Source organism: Anabrus simplex, chromosome 13 (genome assembly GCF_040414725.1).
Source record: "Anabrus simplex isolate iqAnaSimp1 chromosome 13, ASM4041472v1, whole genome shotgun sequence".
In the NCBI taxonomy this organism is placed as follows: Eukaryota; Metazoa; Arthropoda; class Insecta; order Orthoptera; family Tettigoniidae; genus Anabrus; species Anabrus simplex.
This window is the reverse complement of record NC_090277.1, coordinates 14,206,320-14,221,636: the sequence shown is the minus strand read 5'-3', so window position 1 is coordinate 14,221,636 and position 15,317 is coordinate 14,206,320. Positions and strand designations below refer to the sequence as shown.

The 15,317-nt window shown below is 39.4% G+C and overlaps 1 protein-coding gene across 2 annotated transcripts in view; it reads left to right on the top strand.

The window, feature by feature from the left end:
• The window catches only part of sdk (sidekick cell adhesion molecule), a 608,204-nt gene extending 601,123 nt beyond the window's left edge, over positions 1–7,081 (top strand). For both annotated transcript variants that reach the window (XM_067157341.2, XM_067157340.2), the window contains exons 34-35: positions 335–663; positions 6,013–7,081. In XM_067157341.2, the coding sequence (XP_067013442.2) occupies positions 335–663; positions 6,013–6,255 (572 nt within the window). In that variant the 3' untranslated portion in view covers positions 6,256–7,081. The remainder of the gene's footprint in view (positions 1–334; positions 664–6,012) is intronic.
• The last annotated feature ends 8,236 nt before the right edge of the window (positions 7,082–15,317 follow it).

Here is a 15,317-nt window from a genome sequence, read left to right as displayed (position 1 = left end):
CGGCCGACCGTTTGACTGATGCATGCAAGAGTTGTAGACTTTCTGGAATAGACAGCTTCAGTCTTGAAATGTCATCCTAAATGCCGACACAAGTACAGCTGTGTCCCCAGGATGTTTGAGCCTGTCCCAAACTATTTCTGTATCCATCAGTCTTTCTCTTGTGCCATTACATGAATCCTAGGGTAAAATTTCATTTTCTTTCTAAACACAAAATGTAAAGTTCTTGTTTCAAGTTCACTTCTGTGGGCCATGAAGTCTTTTTGTATGCCATTCTTGGAAGTGTAGTGCTCTGCTGAAAGCCATGTAATGTATTCTGTCTGTCTTGTGATCACAGAGGAAGCGCAGAAGACGCTGGAGGAGTCCATGGCTATGGACATCGATGACCGACAAGAACTAGCCATGGAGCTCTATCGGTCCAGAACCAGCGGTGCGGCGATGAGCATGGGTGGCTGCGGGACCATCGGCAGGCGGGGAACCATCGCCCGCAAGTCCTTACATCACCAGCCTCCGGGTCCTCCCATGATGGGCAAGTCTCCTCCCAGGCCTTCGCCCGCGTCGGTGGCGTACCACAGCGACGAGGAGAGCCTCAAGGGCTACGACGAAAACCCGGACGACAGCAGCGTCACCGAGAAGCCGTCGGAAATCAGCTCCACAGACTCTCAGGTAAAGCTCTGAAAACCTGACCGTGTACAAGAACGTTCTCAGTGTCTTGGTATGACAAACAAGTGGCATCACAACTAATACAGTAGATAGAAAGACAGGACAGGTCAGTGTAGGACGAGGAGATGATACAACTTCCACATCTCCAAACACTGCATAGCGTTTTGCCGTTATCGCTCATTTGTGAGCGGAGGCAGAACAGAACATTATCCGTTTAACTTCCAGGGTTGGGATCCCACCTCTACTGCCTCAAAGGCACTGTCCTGGAGCGTAAGCCATTTGATCAGGGATACAACAGGGGAGCAGCACTAGTATCTCACCCAGGCAGCTTCACCTGCTATGCTGATGTGGGGGATGGGAACTTTGGAAGGGATAGGGAAGGAAGCGGCCTTGGTCTTAAGTTAGGTATGATCCCAACATTCGCCTGGAGAAGAAGTGGGAAACAACGGAAAACCACTTTGAGAATGGCTCTGGCAGGAATCAAACCCTCCTCTACTCAGTTGAGTGGACCCCGTTCCAGTCCTCGTACCACTTTTCAAATTTCGTGGAGGAACTGGGAATCGAACCCAGGCCTCTGGAGGTGGCAGCTAATCGCACTCTAATCATACTCTTAAATATTTGCAAAAATGCACTTCCTTTCAAGGTAATCTGACACCATAATAAGCAAATTTCATGGGAATAAAGCCTCACACAAACATGCGCAGTGGAATTAGAAGAAAATTTTATTGCAGAAATCCAGGATCATAGAGAAATAACAGGAAAGGTCGGAATAACTTAAAACTAGTATCACGTTCTATTGAAGCGTGACCTGGCGTGTTTCTAATTCTGAGCTTCAAAAGGTTGGAGAGCTTTAGTATGTTTGGCGGTAGCAAATGCGCTTGTAGAGCCTTATTCCGCACAAGCTAATTCTCTTACGTAACTTGTGGAAATCTTGTAGGAGATCTTACTGCGCCAAATACTCAACATGAGTAAAGATGTAACATAGGCCCTTCAGTTAGTGCTTGTTTACTCAAATATAAAGATTTCCATCCACTCGAAAACAACACAATCTTTACAACATGGGAAGTACAAATACCTGACTGAGTTACCAGTTAAATTTCCCACAGTGAGTTAGCCTATCTAATCTAACGGAAGGTTTACCAGAGTATATGTTAATTGAATAAGAAATGGGAAACGTTAACAAGTTAATTTTTAAAGTCTTGGTATTAACCAAAGCAGTTCAACCTTTACATATTTTTAATTCCTCAAAGATCATAGTTTATTAAAGGAACAATTTGTCTCGGAGAAATTGAAGATATGAAAAATATTTAACAACGAACAATTAAATACATAAAACATATTTTTTGTTCTCAATGAAGTAGGCAAGTAATCGTGTCAACACAAAATTGAGGTTATGATACAACAAAGTTTGACTGCTTGTCAAGGGATAATAATTTATGTCAAGCCGTCAAGTATAGCAAGATTGAACAACGAGGGTGAACATAAGGGAACCTGAGTTTTCTGCTCTCATACAAATAATATTACAGAAAAGTTTCCAAGGGATCATCCCTATATTCACCTCTACAGATTTTGCAGACTTGAATAGAGAGAGGGGCGTAAAGGACAAGAAGGAACCCGAAAATGTCACATGGAGAGTAATGGTGATTCAGTCCCAAGAGAGGGTATGAGTTCTGAACTTCAAAATTCCAGTAACCTGCAATAACATATTATGACTATTTGGCTTTTCACCTGGTGAGTGATTTCTAACTGTCCAGAAGACAATCATGGTCTTGTCACTTTGAAGGGAGGTCTCTATCTCTTCTCCGCCCCCAACGAGCTTGTTTGTGAACATCAACACTCATCTTGACACACGCAGGATAAGAAGAAAGCTGGATAAGTACAGAAACATAAAACAGGTGGTAGAAACGGCTTTTTGTGCCAGAAATGTCCGAGGACAAGGTTAGGCGACCTGTGCATCGTGATGACGATATGATGATAAAGACGACGCATACATCCAACCTCCGTGTCAGCGGAAGGTAAAAGAATAGGAAGACGGGAGAGAAGGACAATATAAGTATCGGAAAGGAACAAACAAGTGAAGGATAAGTGGTGTGCGGTGTAGTTCCATCTTGCTGCATTCATTGAGGAGCAGGTTTCTGACGCAACGGAAATGGCACAAATCCTGCATGAGTGGGGTAATAATGAGGTCTGAACCACTGTCTTTGGATTCTTTGCAACATCCTCATCCAAATAAAGACCCAATATTCAATGATCCGACACGTAACACTTGTTGGTGAATTCGTCCATGATTTTCAATTGTGGTGATGGTTATTTTATTGACTGATCCTGTATAATGGAACTTGGCAACGTCAGCTAACACTGTTCTTTTATTTGATGCCTTCTCGTACTGCTCTTTAACGTTAGGCTAACCCGGCCCACTCTGTATGACATACAGTAACATCGGAAGGAAATGATTTTGTTTCATCCTTGTTGTATACCACTCAGATTCTTCCAATATTTAACTCATTATTATTAACATTAGTAAATTGCTCATTTTATGCTGCAAGTCTCATCCCCTATTGTTAGACATTTAAAACATCGAACAATGCACATAAAGAATTTTTTCCCTTACTATTTGTACATTACAAATATTCACCAGAAAAGTGTGAAATATAAAATAGTCTTCATAGACAAGACTGTCCAAATAAATATTTATTAGGTGACTGAATCACAGTGTTCATGTTAGAGGTTCACCAGCTCTATGACTGGCCTTTGGTGCAGAGAGTCCCAGGTTTAGTTCCTAGGCGGGCCAGAATTTTAACCTTCATTCGTTAACTCCAGTGACTCAGGAGCTTCACCACATACATGCAGGTCACCTGTAAGACCTGCACCAGGCCTCGTCAGAGAAATAATTTCACAATAGAGACGACATATGCTCCACAAAATGAGTGATTTATAAATGTTATTAATAATAAGTTAAATATTTTGAGAATCTGAATGGTATTGAATAAGGTGGAACGAACTGCCACTCCATATGATCACTTTTATTTACAATAATCACCTTCTCCTCTGTTGTGATAACCATACTCCAGCACTGAATTTACAACATGTCATACATACCGAGGGAGTTGGCCTTGGATTCCGGAGATGGTGGCTTCGAACCCCACTGTCGGCAGCCCTGAAGACGTTTTCCGTGGTTTCCCATTTTCACACCAGGCAAATGCTGGAGCTGTACCTCAATAAGGCCACAGCCACTTACTTTCCACTGCTCGCCTTTTCCAATCCTCATTGCCGTAAGGCCTATCTGTGTCAGTGCGATACAAAGCACTTGTAAAGAGAAAAAAAGAAGCTATCCTATACAATAAACAAATAACCGTATTTATGCAAATAATCCCCGCACCCTAATTTTAGGAAGGATCATTTTGGAAAAAAAAAACACTAAAATTTCTTCCATCGAAGGAGTAAAGTAGGCATAAACAAACATTTCATATCACTCCATGAAGTCCACATGGTCTCTACGCAAATATGACGTGTAATTTTGCGGATATAGCTGCTTTACCTGAACATATTTGAGATGACAAAATTTGCCACGAAAATTAGCAAGTAGGCCTAGATATTTCATTCATGTGAAATCACAATAGGCTCGATTCCCTGTAGATCGGAAGATTCATTGTGTCTTCCATCACTAGAATTCTCTCCTAAATTATTTACAAATTTGTCACACTCCACGTCTACAACACTTTTCACGCGCAGTCTCTTTTTACTCGGATATTAACACGACCGGTGGTGGATAATTCTTTTTGTGAAATGTAAACACTTGAAACAGACACACTGGCGAACACTGATGTTAGTTTTGCGATACAGTAAAACCTCGTTAATTCAAACTCTTTGAGACTCAAAAATCTGATTTCGAATTAACTGCCAACTCGTGCTTTTGCTGCGTCACAAAATATTCAACACCCGTTATTGCATGCAACTGACATTGATTCACTGTTTAAACCTTTCAAATGCCATCGAAAAAAAAAATTCAAAATGTATCCAACAAGGTGCATTTACAGTATTACAATAATGCACTTGAATAACTCAGTGGCAAACATAACCTCACGCAACAAAAGAAAAAAAGAAATACAATTCCAAGACGAGGACAAAATATGCTGGCTCCCCTGTGCAGGTGCTTTATTTTTTGGATTACTGTACTGTTTACATTTTTAGATGCTTTGTACTTGCACAAAAAGTACCCAATGCCCGTGAAACTTCATGGCTTATCGAGCTTTCGCTTCCGTCTCGCATTGCAACACAGTACAGTGACCCCATCTTCTTTTAAAATGTCCGTTTTGGCTAGGCATAAAAAAAAAAATTTAAAAAAAATGCAGTTTCATTGGCACTGACAATATTGTTTGGTGCGTACAAATTGATTATAATTATGGGCCACACTTTATCGCGAACTTACATAAAATCAGTTTCATGGTCCGCCATTCTTTACGGATTTTGCTTCTCCGCACACTGCCTGTTACGTGATGTTGTGGCGTTCCTTAAAATGCTGAATACAGAAGAATTACGATTTCATTCGAACTTAGTAACTATGAAACACACCGTCAGCACACCAAAATGAAAGAAAGTGCCAAAAGGTACCCCTGGACGTTTCGGAAGATGCATTCTATCGTGACACGGAGAAATTTTGAATTTAAATTACTCTGTAAAATACTATTTTAAAAAATATAAATGCAGTTTTAAATTAAAGGTCTGAATTGTTTTCCATTTAAATATGACATATGCGGGCAGTTTTCTTCCATCTGTGGTTACACAAAGCGTAACTGTACATCCAACATTGAAAACATGCCAACCTTGACGCAAATAAAACCTGCACCCCAATTTCGTGTCTCAGTTTTTTTTTAATATGCTGGGGTTATTCGCGTAAATATGGTACTTCATTGCTAAAGAACCGTGCACAGAAGATGAGCAAAAATTTCACTACTGTATGTTTTGCCACATGATGTGTTACTGTTATTCACACAGTGGGTTCCTTGACTTGATTTGATACTTGTTTCTTTCCAGCACTTACATTATCCCGTTGGGGTTGTTTTGTTTTACCCCCTGTATTTGTCTTTTCCTTTACTTATCTGCCTTCTTATCCCACATCAAGAATGAACATCTGTTAAGGTGAGTGTTGATGCTCCCCCTCCTGATGATGACGATGCCATGGGCTGAGAAGAGGTGGGAGCGATGAAGACAGATGTCTCCTCTTTCTCTTGCTCCCGTTTCGCACACTGATCTGTTCCTATCCCCGTCCTATTTGTGATTTATAATTGTTCAGATGTTCTTTCACTTTCTGTTATATTGAGATAAATATTTCCTTTCTTCTTGCACTTGCAGGGGTCGGAAAGTGAGAACGACAGCGAGCGCTCGGATCCTCACTCCTTCGTGAACCATTACGCCAACGTGAACGACTCGCTGAGGCAGTCTTGGAAACGCCAGAAGCCCGTGCGCAACTATTCGAGCTACACAGACTCCGAACCGGAGGGCAGCGCGGTGACGAGCCTCAACGGAGGCCAGATCATCATGAACAACATGGCGCGGTCGCGGGCGCCTCTCCCGGGATTCTCCTCCTTCGTATGACCCCAGCTCAGCGCACTAGATGCAATCAACTCAACGGCTTAGAAGCTACCGGCTGTACTTCTACAAACCATGGGACCAGGACTACAGAAATGAGGACGTGTTTAGTTTGTGTTGTAGGTACGCTGTCAACTCTCGTTGTATCTGACTCTTAACCCTGACAGGAGGAACGCATCTTCAGCGATACCCAGCTGTTGGTAGTCGAGCTGAGGATAACATACAACTGGAACTGGGACAAAATGAAATGAATGTATTCAGTAAACAAAGTACAGCAAATGTTAGAAACTATGATGTTATCAACACTCAAGGCATGACAGTGAACTAATGTATACGTCAACACGAGTTTGATTGTTGTGTGCTACATGGTACGAGATAACTTCTTCCTCAGACGAATAGTACACGACGTAAACACAAACGGTCTTCTTGACACCAAAGTTAGAAACAGCAGACAGTAACAAAGGACCTGACTTTGTCCGCTCATCCTCTATTACTTCCCAGTTTACAAGTTGCCATCAAAAAAATATCTTAAATAACGAAAATTACTTCATTTCCTATTTCAAATCTAACTCTGTGGTCATTGATCTCTTCGTTGGTTCCAATGCAGTAGACTTTCTCGTAAACCTTGAAGTTTCTTACGATTTAATTTGCTGCTTGTGTCGCTCATGAGATCCCTGTACTTGCACTATACTTCTAATGAATAAAAGTGGGTTGGAGTCGACACGACGAGAGTTGGCCGAGCTCAGTTCTTAGTTTTTGTCAATAGCAGAACTATTATTAGTTTTAAAAAGTGTGTTAACTATAGTTGTAAATAAACATTTGATTTTGTTGAGCTCACATTCTTCTCGTACCAGTCAGAGACTTCAGGTACATTTGAGCTCAAACTAAAAAGTGTTTCTTGATGGTGGAATGGAAAACTGTGTCTACACTTCCACTGCTTAATTAAGTCTTATATTCAAATGTTTTTCTATCTTGTGACAAATAACGGGCGTGATAAATCAGGCTTGACTCATATTTAAAAGAGAGATTTACATGTGTTACTTAGCAACCCTGCGTGAAGTGGGAATGTTTATTGAAGATGTCAGGTACAAAACATCCGGTTTGCCTGATGTAGCTTCACAATCAGAGTCTGCTGTCTCACAATGAGCTCGCATCAAATCCTACCTTGAAATTTTGCTAAAATCATCTACGTCCCATAAGAAGCTCACTTAACAAAAATTCTGAAGTTCCGAAGTCAAACCTGGAACACGTCATGCGCGGACAGTCTAATAATGATACACTACTATTTTTCTCTGGATGTTTGGTAATTGAACATGTAGATTATTTGATCAAAATTTCAAGGTAGATTTTGATATAAGCTCACTGTCAATTTCAGTGGGCACAGATAACATATGGAAAACAAACCTCGTTTATGTTATGTCATCCAACTTCCATACCCATAGGGTTTCTTAGGCAAGAATGATCACACGATTCCCTTTCTTCACGATCATCACTCTAATAGCCAGTTGTGCAGCCTTCATGATCCTGTAAATCTCTCTTTGTGTGGCACTGAGCTGGATTTGACACTTACTATGGTCAAGAGTAGCTGGAATCTTGCTTGTTAAAGCCTGGTTGTGAGCTTCCTGTGCATTTCTGTTGAAATTCTGTGGTTTAGGCATGATAACCTCTTAGGAGTGAATTTCATTTGTTCACGACGTCTCGTTAAGGTCTGTGAAATGGCAGTGACAGACGGAGAAGTCAGCAGGAGTGCTGCACTTTGGTGTTGAAGCAGACAACATGTCAAAAGTAATATTTTTAAATATTTTTAAATAACAGTTTTGTAGATCAGTGTTACGCAGGATCTTAACTGAATCTGTTTCCTTCATGACACTAGCTAGGAGGGAGCATGTGCCATCAGGCTCTACCCTTCACCTTCTGGCACTGAAGTTAGTGATTTCAGGAATGATGGGAAGCCTTAAAATGTTTTTTTCAGGTTTGCATCTGTTAGACCCGACCTAACTGTTTGTTTCCTATTTTTGAGGATGGGGGAAAAACCATTTATATACATACTGCAAGTGGATCCAAACACGGGCAGCACTTCGGCTATTTCTCGGCAAAGTTGAGAAGATTGATGAGGGGAAGATACGATAAAATATGTCCCGTTGTTGAATCCAGGAGTTCTAATTGCAAATGTTCTGACAGACACATCTGCTCACAAATACATTAAACATGGGACGCAGTCAGTGATGTTGTGAAGAAACAGTTCTGTGTTTACTAATACAAATAAATCAGGCTTTTTGTAAGTAATCTTACTGTAAACGAGCTGAGTCAGGTCCAACCAGAAGTCTTCCCCTTCGTGTAACCCTGGTCTACATTTACTCTTTTGTGAATTCATAAAGAACAAATTACAGAATGTGCTTTAATACCTTTACAAAACGAGGCCTGGTATGTAGTGACTTGGTCTGAAGCACTGCAAACTTCTGCTCTCGGCAGTAGAAATAATTCCAACATTCCTGTTGTGTCGGAAACTAAGTGGAACATTTGAACTATCGAGGCGTCCACAATGAACAAATTGAAGTTTACTTAATCAAACTTGAACGTTCACCAGGTATAAAGTGAGTGCGAAATCCAAGTGTTATTTCCCATAAAACCACATGGAGGAAAGTTTTGTTAGCTCCATTTACAGTTTAACTGGAGGACATTTCTTTTGTTTCTTGTGTGCTGTGTGAATGAAAATGATTTGTGTTTTCCATCTACAGGCTCTAACATAGAGCTCGTAACTATTGACTGTTCATTAAAAGATAGATGAGAGGCTCAAGGTTCTGATGTTGACATCCAAATGACATTGCATGTCTCGTTATGATATTATCTTCTAGTGGTATCAAAAGTCTTTAATTTCATAGCAAATATACGGTGATAAATTAGATGTATCTATTACAGTTAATAATAATGTTGGCAGAGAATGCGTACACTTTTGAACTCGGAAGACGATGGATCACGTCAGTTGTCCGACACAGTTCTGTCGATGGAAGTGAGTGCTGCGTAGAACTGCCAAAGGACAAGAAGTTGAACGTGCACCAAAGTAATTCGTATTGTAGCTCGCCAAATCTGTGATATATAAACATTCCCTCGTGTGTGCGTGTGTTTTCTGAGAGGAGACAGTAAGTTTGTCTGCACAAAATAAAATGTTGTATACTGTGAGAAACAGACTGAGTCCTCAGAACCAATTTCCCTAATGACTGAACTCCTTGTGAAAGACATTGTATATAATATGATATATTATCGTCATTCCAGTATCATATTTTATTTAATAAGACTGTTGTATCTGATTTTAGTGCTACGTAATCATTAAGGACTTGTTTCCTATATCTGTATAGTTTTCTACTTCAGCTTCCACAAACCTTCTTTTGTTGTCAAACCCGTGAAATACAGAAAAACTCTCTTTACTTGGTGTGTTTTATTTCTTGATGATCCCTTACAACGAGTGTTCAGAATAACTCCAACAATGTTTAGAATGTTGAGCATAACAGCAACAGAGAGTCCAAATGTTTGCGAGGGAAAAAATATTATTATACAGAGACATTAAGTCGCCATCACCATTAGTTGAGACTAAACACGATAGCTTGAAACTTGTGGAGTGATAATTAGTCATTTACTTTACAAATAAAATATACCGGGCGAGTTGGTCATGCGATTAGGGGCACGCTGCTGTGAGCTTGCACCCCGGAGATAGTGGGTTCGAATCCCACTGTCGGCAGCCCTGAAGATGGTTTTCCATGGTTTCCCATTTTCACACTAGGCAAATGCTGGGCTGTACCTTAATTAAGTCCACGGCCGCTTCCAATTCCTAGGCCTTTCCTATCCCATCGTCGCCATAAGACCTATCTGTGTCGGTGTGACGTAAAGCAACTAGCAAGAGAAAAAAATAAAGCAAATAAAATACAGCCAAAACTGGTTAAGACGTTTTTGTGAGGACCGGAAAAAAAAGTCAAAGAGGGAACGTGCTAAAAATGAAAAACGGTTATGTTGTTAAATTTAAGGTTAAGTTTGAATGTAAAAATAATTACAATGAAAAGAAAGCAACAAGTGTTAACAGTTCATTGATGGAATACATAAAGAAATAATACATTTTAAGAACGCCAACATAGTAAAACATCAAGGAAAAGAGTTCTAAGAGACGCGAACTATACATGTTTAAAGTTATCGTAGGAATGTCCAACATCTGAGCAATTTGCACACGTTTCATGTGTGAATTAGCATCTGCTTTCTCAATAAACTTTAATTTTTCATCATTTGTAAACTGTCTAGCTTTCTTCTCCTCCATAACTGAATGTCCTCAAACCACTATGCATAAGTATAGTACGCCTAATTTATGTACGTTGTTACACAATTCACTTACGAACGTAAAATTAAGCACCAACGCATCACATGAGCTGCTGTTGCACGATCCAAACACAGGTCAGCAACAAAAACTGGCTTGAGACTGACGCTCCCTGCAGCTGTAGTCAGACACTCCAGGGCCGTGAAATTAAGTTCTTTACTAAATCCTTACCCAGGGCAGTCATCCCTGGCGCAGCGTGGCCGGGAACGCTAATTTAAATTTCTTATGTGAGAGTTATGAACATACTAAAGAGTGATGTAAATGGTTTCTGTAACATCTATTTAAGTCATTGGCATACCTTGCCGCCTGCCAGGTGGCCGCGCGTGCAGTGACCATTCATACACGGACGCCTGAGAGGTAAGCTGTCTGCAACTAGTTCAAGACTTTTGTCCATAGATGGCATGACTTGCAGTATACTGTCTGAAAGCTGAGAATCTGCTCTCTCTCTTGAAGTTGGAAGGAACATCCTCACTCAGCAGGCTATCGCTCTCCAAACAGGGTGATTACCCGCTTGCTAATCAGCAGAAATGGCTGACCCTAATAAACATTGCATTACAAGGAATAAAATCGAAGATATATTACAGGATAGTCAGAGTGAATTGGGCAGTGATGTAGTTTTAGAAAATTATACAATTTTATTTACTAGCAATGAAAGTTACAGCAGCATAACAAAAAATTTCACGGGAGAGTGATGACGCGTTTGAAGGTGATGATGATAGAAGTCCATCCTGCCTACAAAAAAAAACAAAGGAAAATGGCTGTGAATGGAGTAAAACAGGTGATAAACCTTCCAAATATGGTTTTTATGAAAGTCTGGAATAAAACCCGTCATAAACAGGACCCTCTCTCTGGATCCCTACTCTCTCGACATTTCTCAACACGTGGTTCACAACTCTTTATGAGATGACGTAGCTACTGAAAGAAACGGTTTTGCCTATCACTTATTCACAGAAAATATCCCAATTCACCCTGTGCGAGTTCACCGGGCACATTTCACAAGGCTTATGACCCCAAACCAAGCCGTGACTGTGTTGAAAGCACGACCGGCAAGAAAAGTGCAATGAGATAGGCCTACGAGTGTGAAAAGTATTTGATGGCTTTGCATTTCCCGGAGTGTTACAGGGTGTTTCAGATTGTTCTTCTGGGTGCTGCACTTCAAATGATTAAATGATTCAATAATTAAAATTCAGTGTGTTGTGGATTACATGTCTAAATCTTAGTACTGTAAAACTGTATCTTATGTGTGGTAGACATGCGCATGCTCATACATCAAAAATAGTATTCCAATGGGTTAATTGGACGTGGACTGGGACAGGAGTAATGATGAAACAACCAGGGAAACACACTAGAGAGAGACTTTTTAAACCATTTCCGACTGTAATTGTTTCATAATGTTCTCATCATTAAGTCTCATCCTCTTTGGTGGGAAAGAACATCTTTGCATTTATTTAGAAGACGCCCTACGGAGGCATGTGAATTAATTTTAAGAACATCTTTCAGATAAGTTTGACGTCATTGAAAGTACTGGAGAAGTAACAAAGTGCTTCGTCAGTACTGATGAAGCTGCCGGTTCTGCTCTAGTAGAACTAGAAAATTTATCGTCAACATTCCCCCACTCGGTGTGTGAAGTATATCAATGATCAGCAAGTAACAATTACTAAAATTTAACGATTGCAAGTGTATTTGAGGAAGTAAATTACAAGCAAAGATTACTTTTAGTAAAAAATAATTATTACAATTCAAAATTACTAATTTTACACGACCCTTGTAAGCTTTGTCTTTTTGGCAGCCTCCAGATGGGGCTGTCTCTCTGTCTATTGTTTATATCAAAATTATCTTCTCCATCATCTTTATTTTACTTAATGAATTTTAGCATTTCAAATAAATTAATGTTTATTATTATTATTATTTATTGGTGACAAAAGGTCCCATGAGCTTCTGGCTCGTGATAGGGACAGTACAGTACATACTTTTCTTAAGGCTGACCCGAACGTAGTCAAACACAGAAACACTACGGTAAGGCCAGCAATAAAATAGAACACACAAGAGTCACAATAGACACAATTAGGACAGGAAGCGCAACTAGCCACCCACAGAACGTAACCTTAAAATCAGTAAATTACTTACCACAATAAGAAGTAGGTGACACATCAAACCATGTAAAATTAAAATCCAGTATCAGATGAGTAATTCACTTGAAAGAACAACACCAGTGTTTTGATGTAATGGTAAGTAGAATTTATTAGAGAAAAATTAAACCTTCCAATTAGTAATAAGAAAACGCCCACGTAATAAAATGGAAAGACTAGTAATCAACATGAAATAAAATATTGCCAAGAAAATAAATTAATCATATTTAAAAGATATTAGGGGGCCCCACTATACTAGAGTTAATGTAATAATGAAAATCGTATCTGTTTATAAAGAATCAACTTTTACACTACCAAAAACCACATGAACTACCTAGTCCTCCTCAAGGACAGATCTTACCAGGAGCCCAGAAAGAAAATCCACCATAAATACTACACGCAGGAAGAAGATAAAAATAAAATTGAATTAGGGAAAAACAAAACTAAGGTACAAGAAAAGGGAAAGCACAAAACATTCAATAAAATAGAAAGGAAACACAGGTCATCAAGCCCAGAAAGGGAAAGCAAGGAACCAAAATCATTCGTCAACGGAACTGTTTACATTAACAATCACCGTACAACATCCGTTGTCATGGTAACAGGCCCACGCTCAAAACAACGCAACATAAAAGATACACACCGAAAGGAAACCAGGAACGAGGCAAAAGGCAACAATTTAGGTAGAACGGACCAAGAGAGAAGAAAATATAAAACCGAACCGCAAAAATTAAATAAACAAACCGGTACTTGGTTAGGGCTAAGTAGTTCAAGTTAGGCCAAATTGTGATGAGCTTAACAGTACAGTAAAAATTAGTATTCTATCGTATTCCTTTTTCCTCTTGAACAATTTAGAATGAAATTTACCATACGTCCAGAACAACGTTACAAGTTTACATCACCATTACAGCACGTGATTAAATGAATATGCTCTTAAAAGACATACTACCCAAGTTATTTTTTTTTTAAACATATCATTAAAATTTAGCCGAGAGTGAACAAATTTTAACCATTAGAGTCTAAGACACATCTAACACTTCCGAACAGTTTTTCATTTGGGGGTTCAACAATATCGAAAATAGAACAGAAGCTTGAAGCCACTCCGCGTCGCCATTTAAAACTCTGGTTCCCAAAACGCAGACAGATAGACTTAAATTAAATACATACAGTCTGTGGACGTTTTCACGATGAATGAGGTATCACCTCATGTTGAGGGCTAGGAGGAGAGCCCTCACACACGTAGTATTCAGCCGTTCTCCATTGTTCCAAGTAAAATCTTCATCATCACGAGGCGCCTACTACACGTGTCCATCACCAACCAGACGCCAGCACAAGAATGACTCTCTCGCTTCGAGCGAGCTTCAACAAGCTGTCCGAGACGAGCTCTCATTGGTCAAGGAGCTGAGCATCGTAGTACCAGTTCTCGGCACAGATGTCAGTACGTACAAGGAGCCCTTTAGATCAGGTCGTTACACGGACCAGACCGTTACCATAAGGTGGTAGAGAATCATAAAACTAGAAGGAAATAAGAAATTCAGCGAACTGAATACACAGAAAATTGAGGTAGAAGGACACTAATTTCCACAGGGATTAGCCCAGGTCCAAAAACGTTAGGGGAGGGGGGGGGGGAAGACGATTAAATGTGACACCTCGGTGTCAAGGCGACACAATAATTACATTTCATATACAATAGCTTTTTCAGTAAAGTGACATTTCATATACAATAGCTTTTTCAGTAAAGTGACAAGTCCTTTTTTTGGATAACTAAGGCATAGGTTGTTTTTTAACATGTTAGCATCATAGTTTTTCAGAAGTATATTCAGATATTGCATAGCTGTAAGATATTAAATATGGACAATATATTATTGTATTAATTAAAGTAAGTTATATAGAGATTATATTAAGATATCTGTATAAGAATAATATTCCTTCAGTTTTTTCTTAAAACATATAACCAATTTAGAGTTCTTTATAACAGGAGGCAACAGATTATATTCCCTAAACATTGATGATTCTATGCCTTTTACTCCATACTTTACTGAATTAGAGTGAGAGGGATATATCCTTACTGATCCTCTAGTTTCATATCTATGAATTTCACTAAAATGGGAGAAAACAGTAGAGTGGGTTAATTTCCTGTCTAGCGTATACATAAAGACTGATGATGAAAATGCAATTTGTTTATGGAATGGCAGAATATTTGACTCTGAAAAAACTTCATGTGACGGTTTGAGGAAGGGAAATCCATACATGATTTTGATAGCTCTTTTTTTGTAGGATTTCCAAATTATTAACATAATCTTTCCTACATCTTCCATAAATGAAGCTTATGTATGTTAGATGTGGGTGGATTATTGCATAATATATACACTTCAATTGTTGATGAGAGAAATTACTGTACCGGTATCTTAATCTGTGCATTATTCCTATCAAAGGGGTAATTTTGCTGATTACATAATCAATATGGTTTTTCCAGGAAAGTGTTGAGTCTAATATTATACCAAGATACTTAGCTAAGTTGTCTCTATTACTTGGTCCTTTAGGGTAACAGTGTTAGCCACTGTGATCTTATGGGCTGCTTT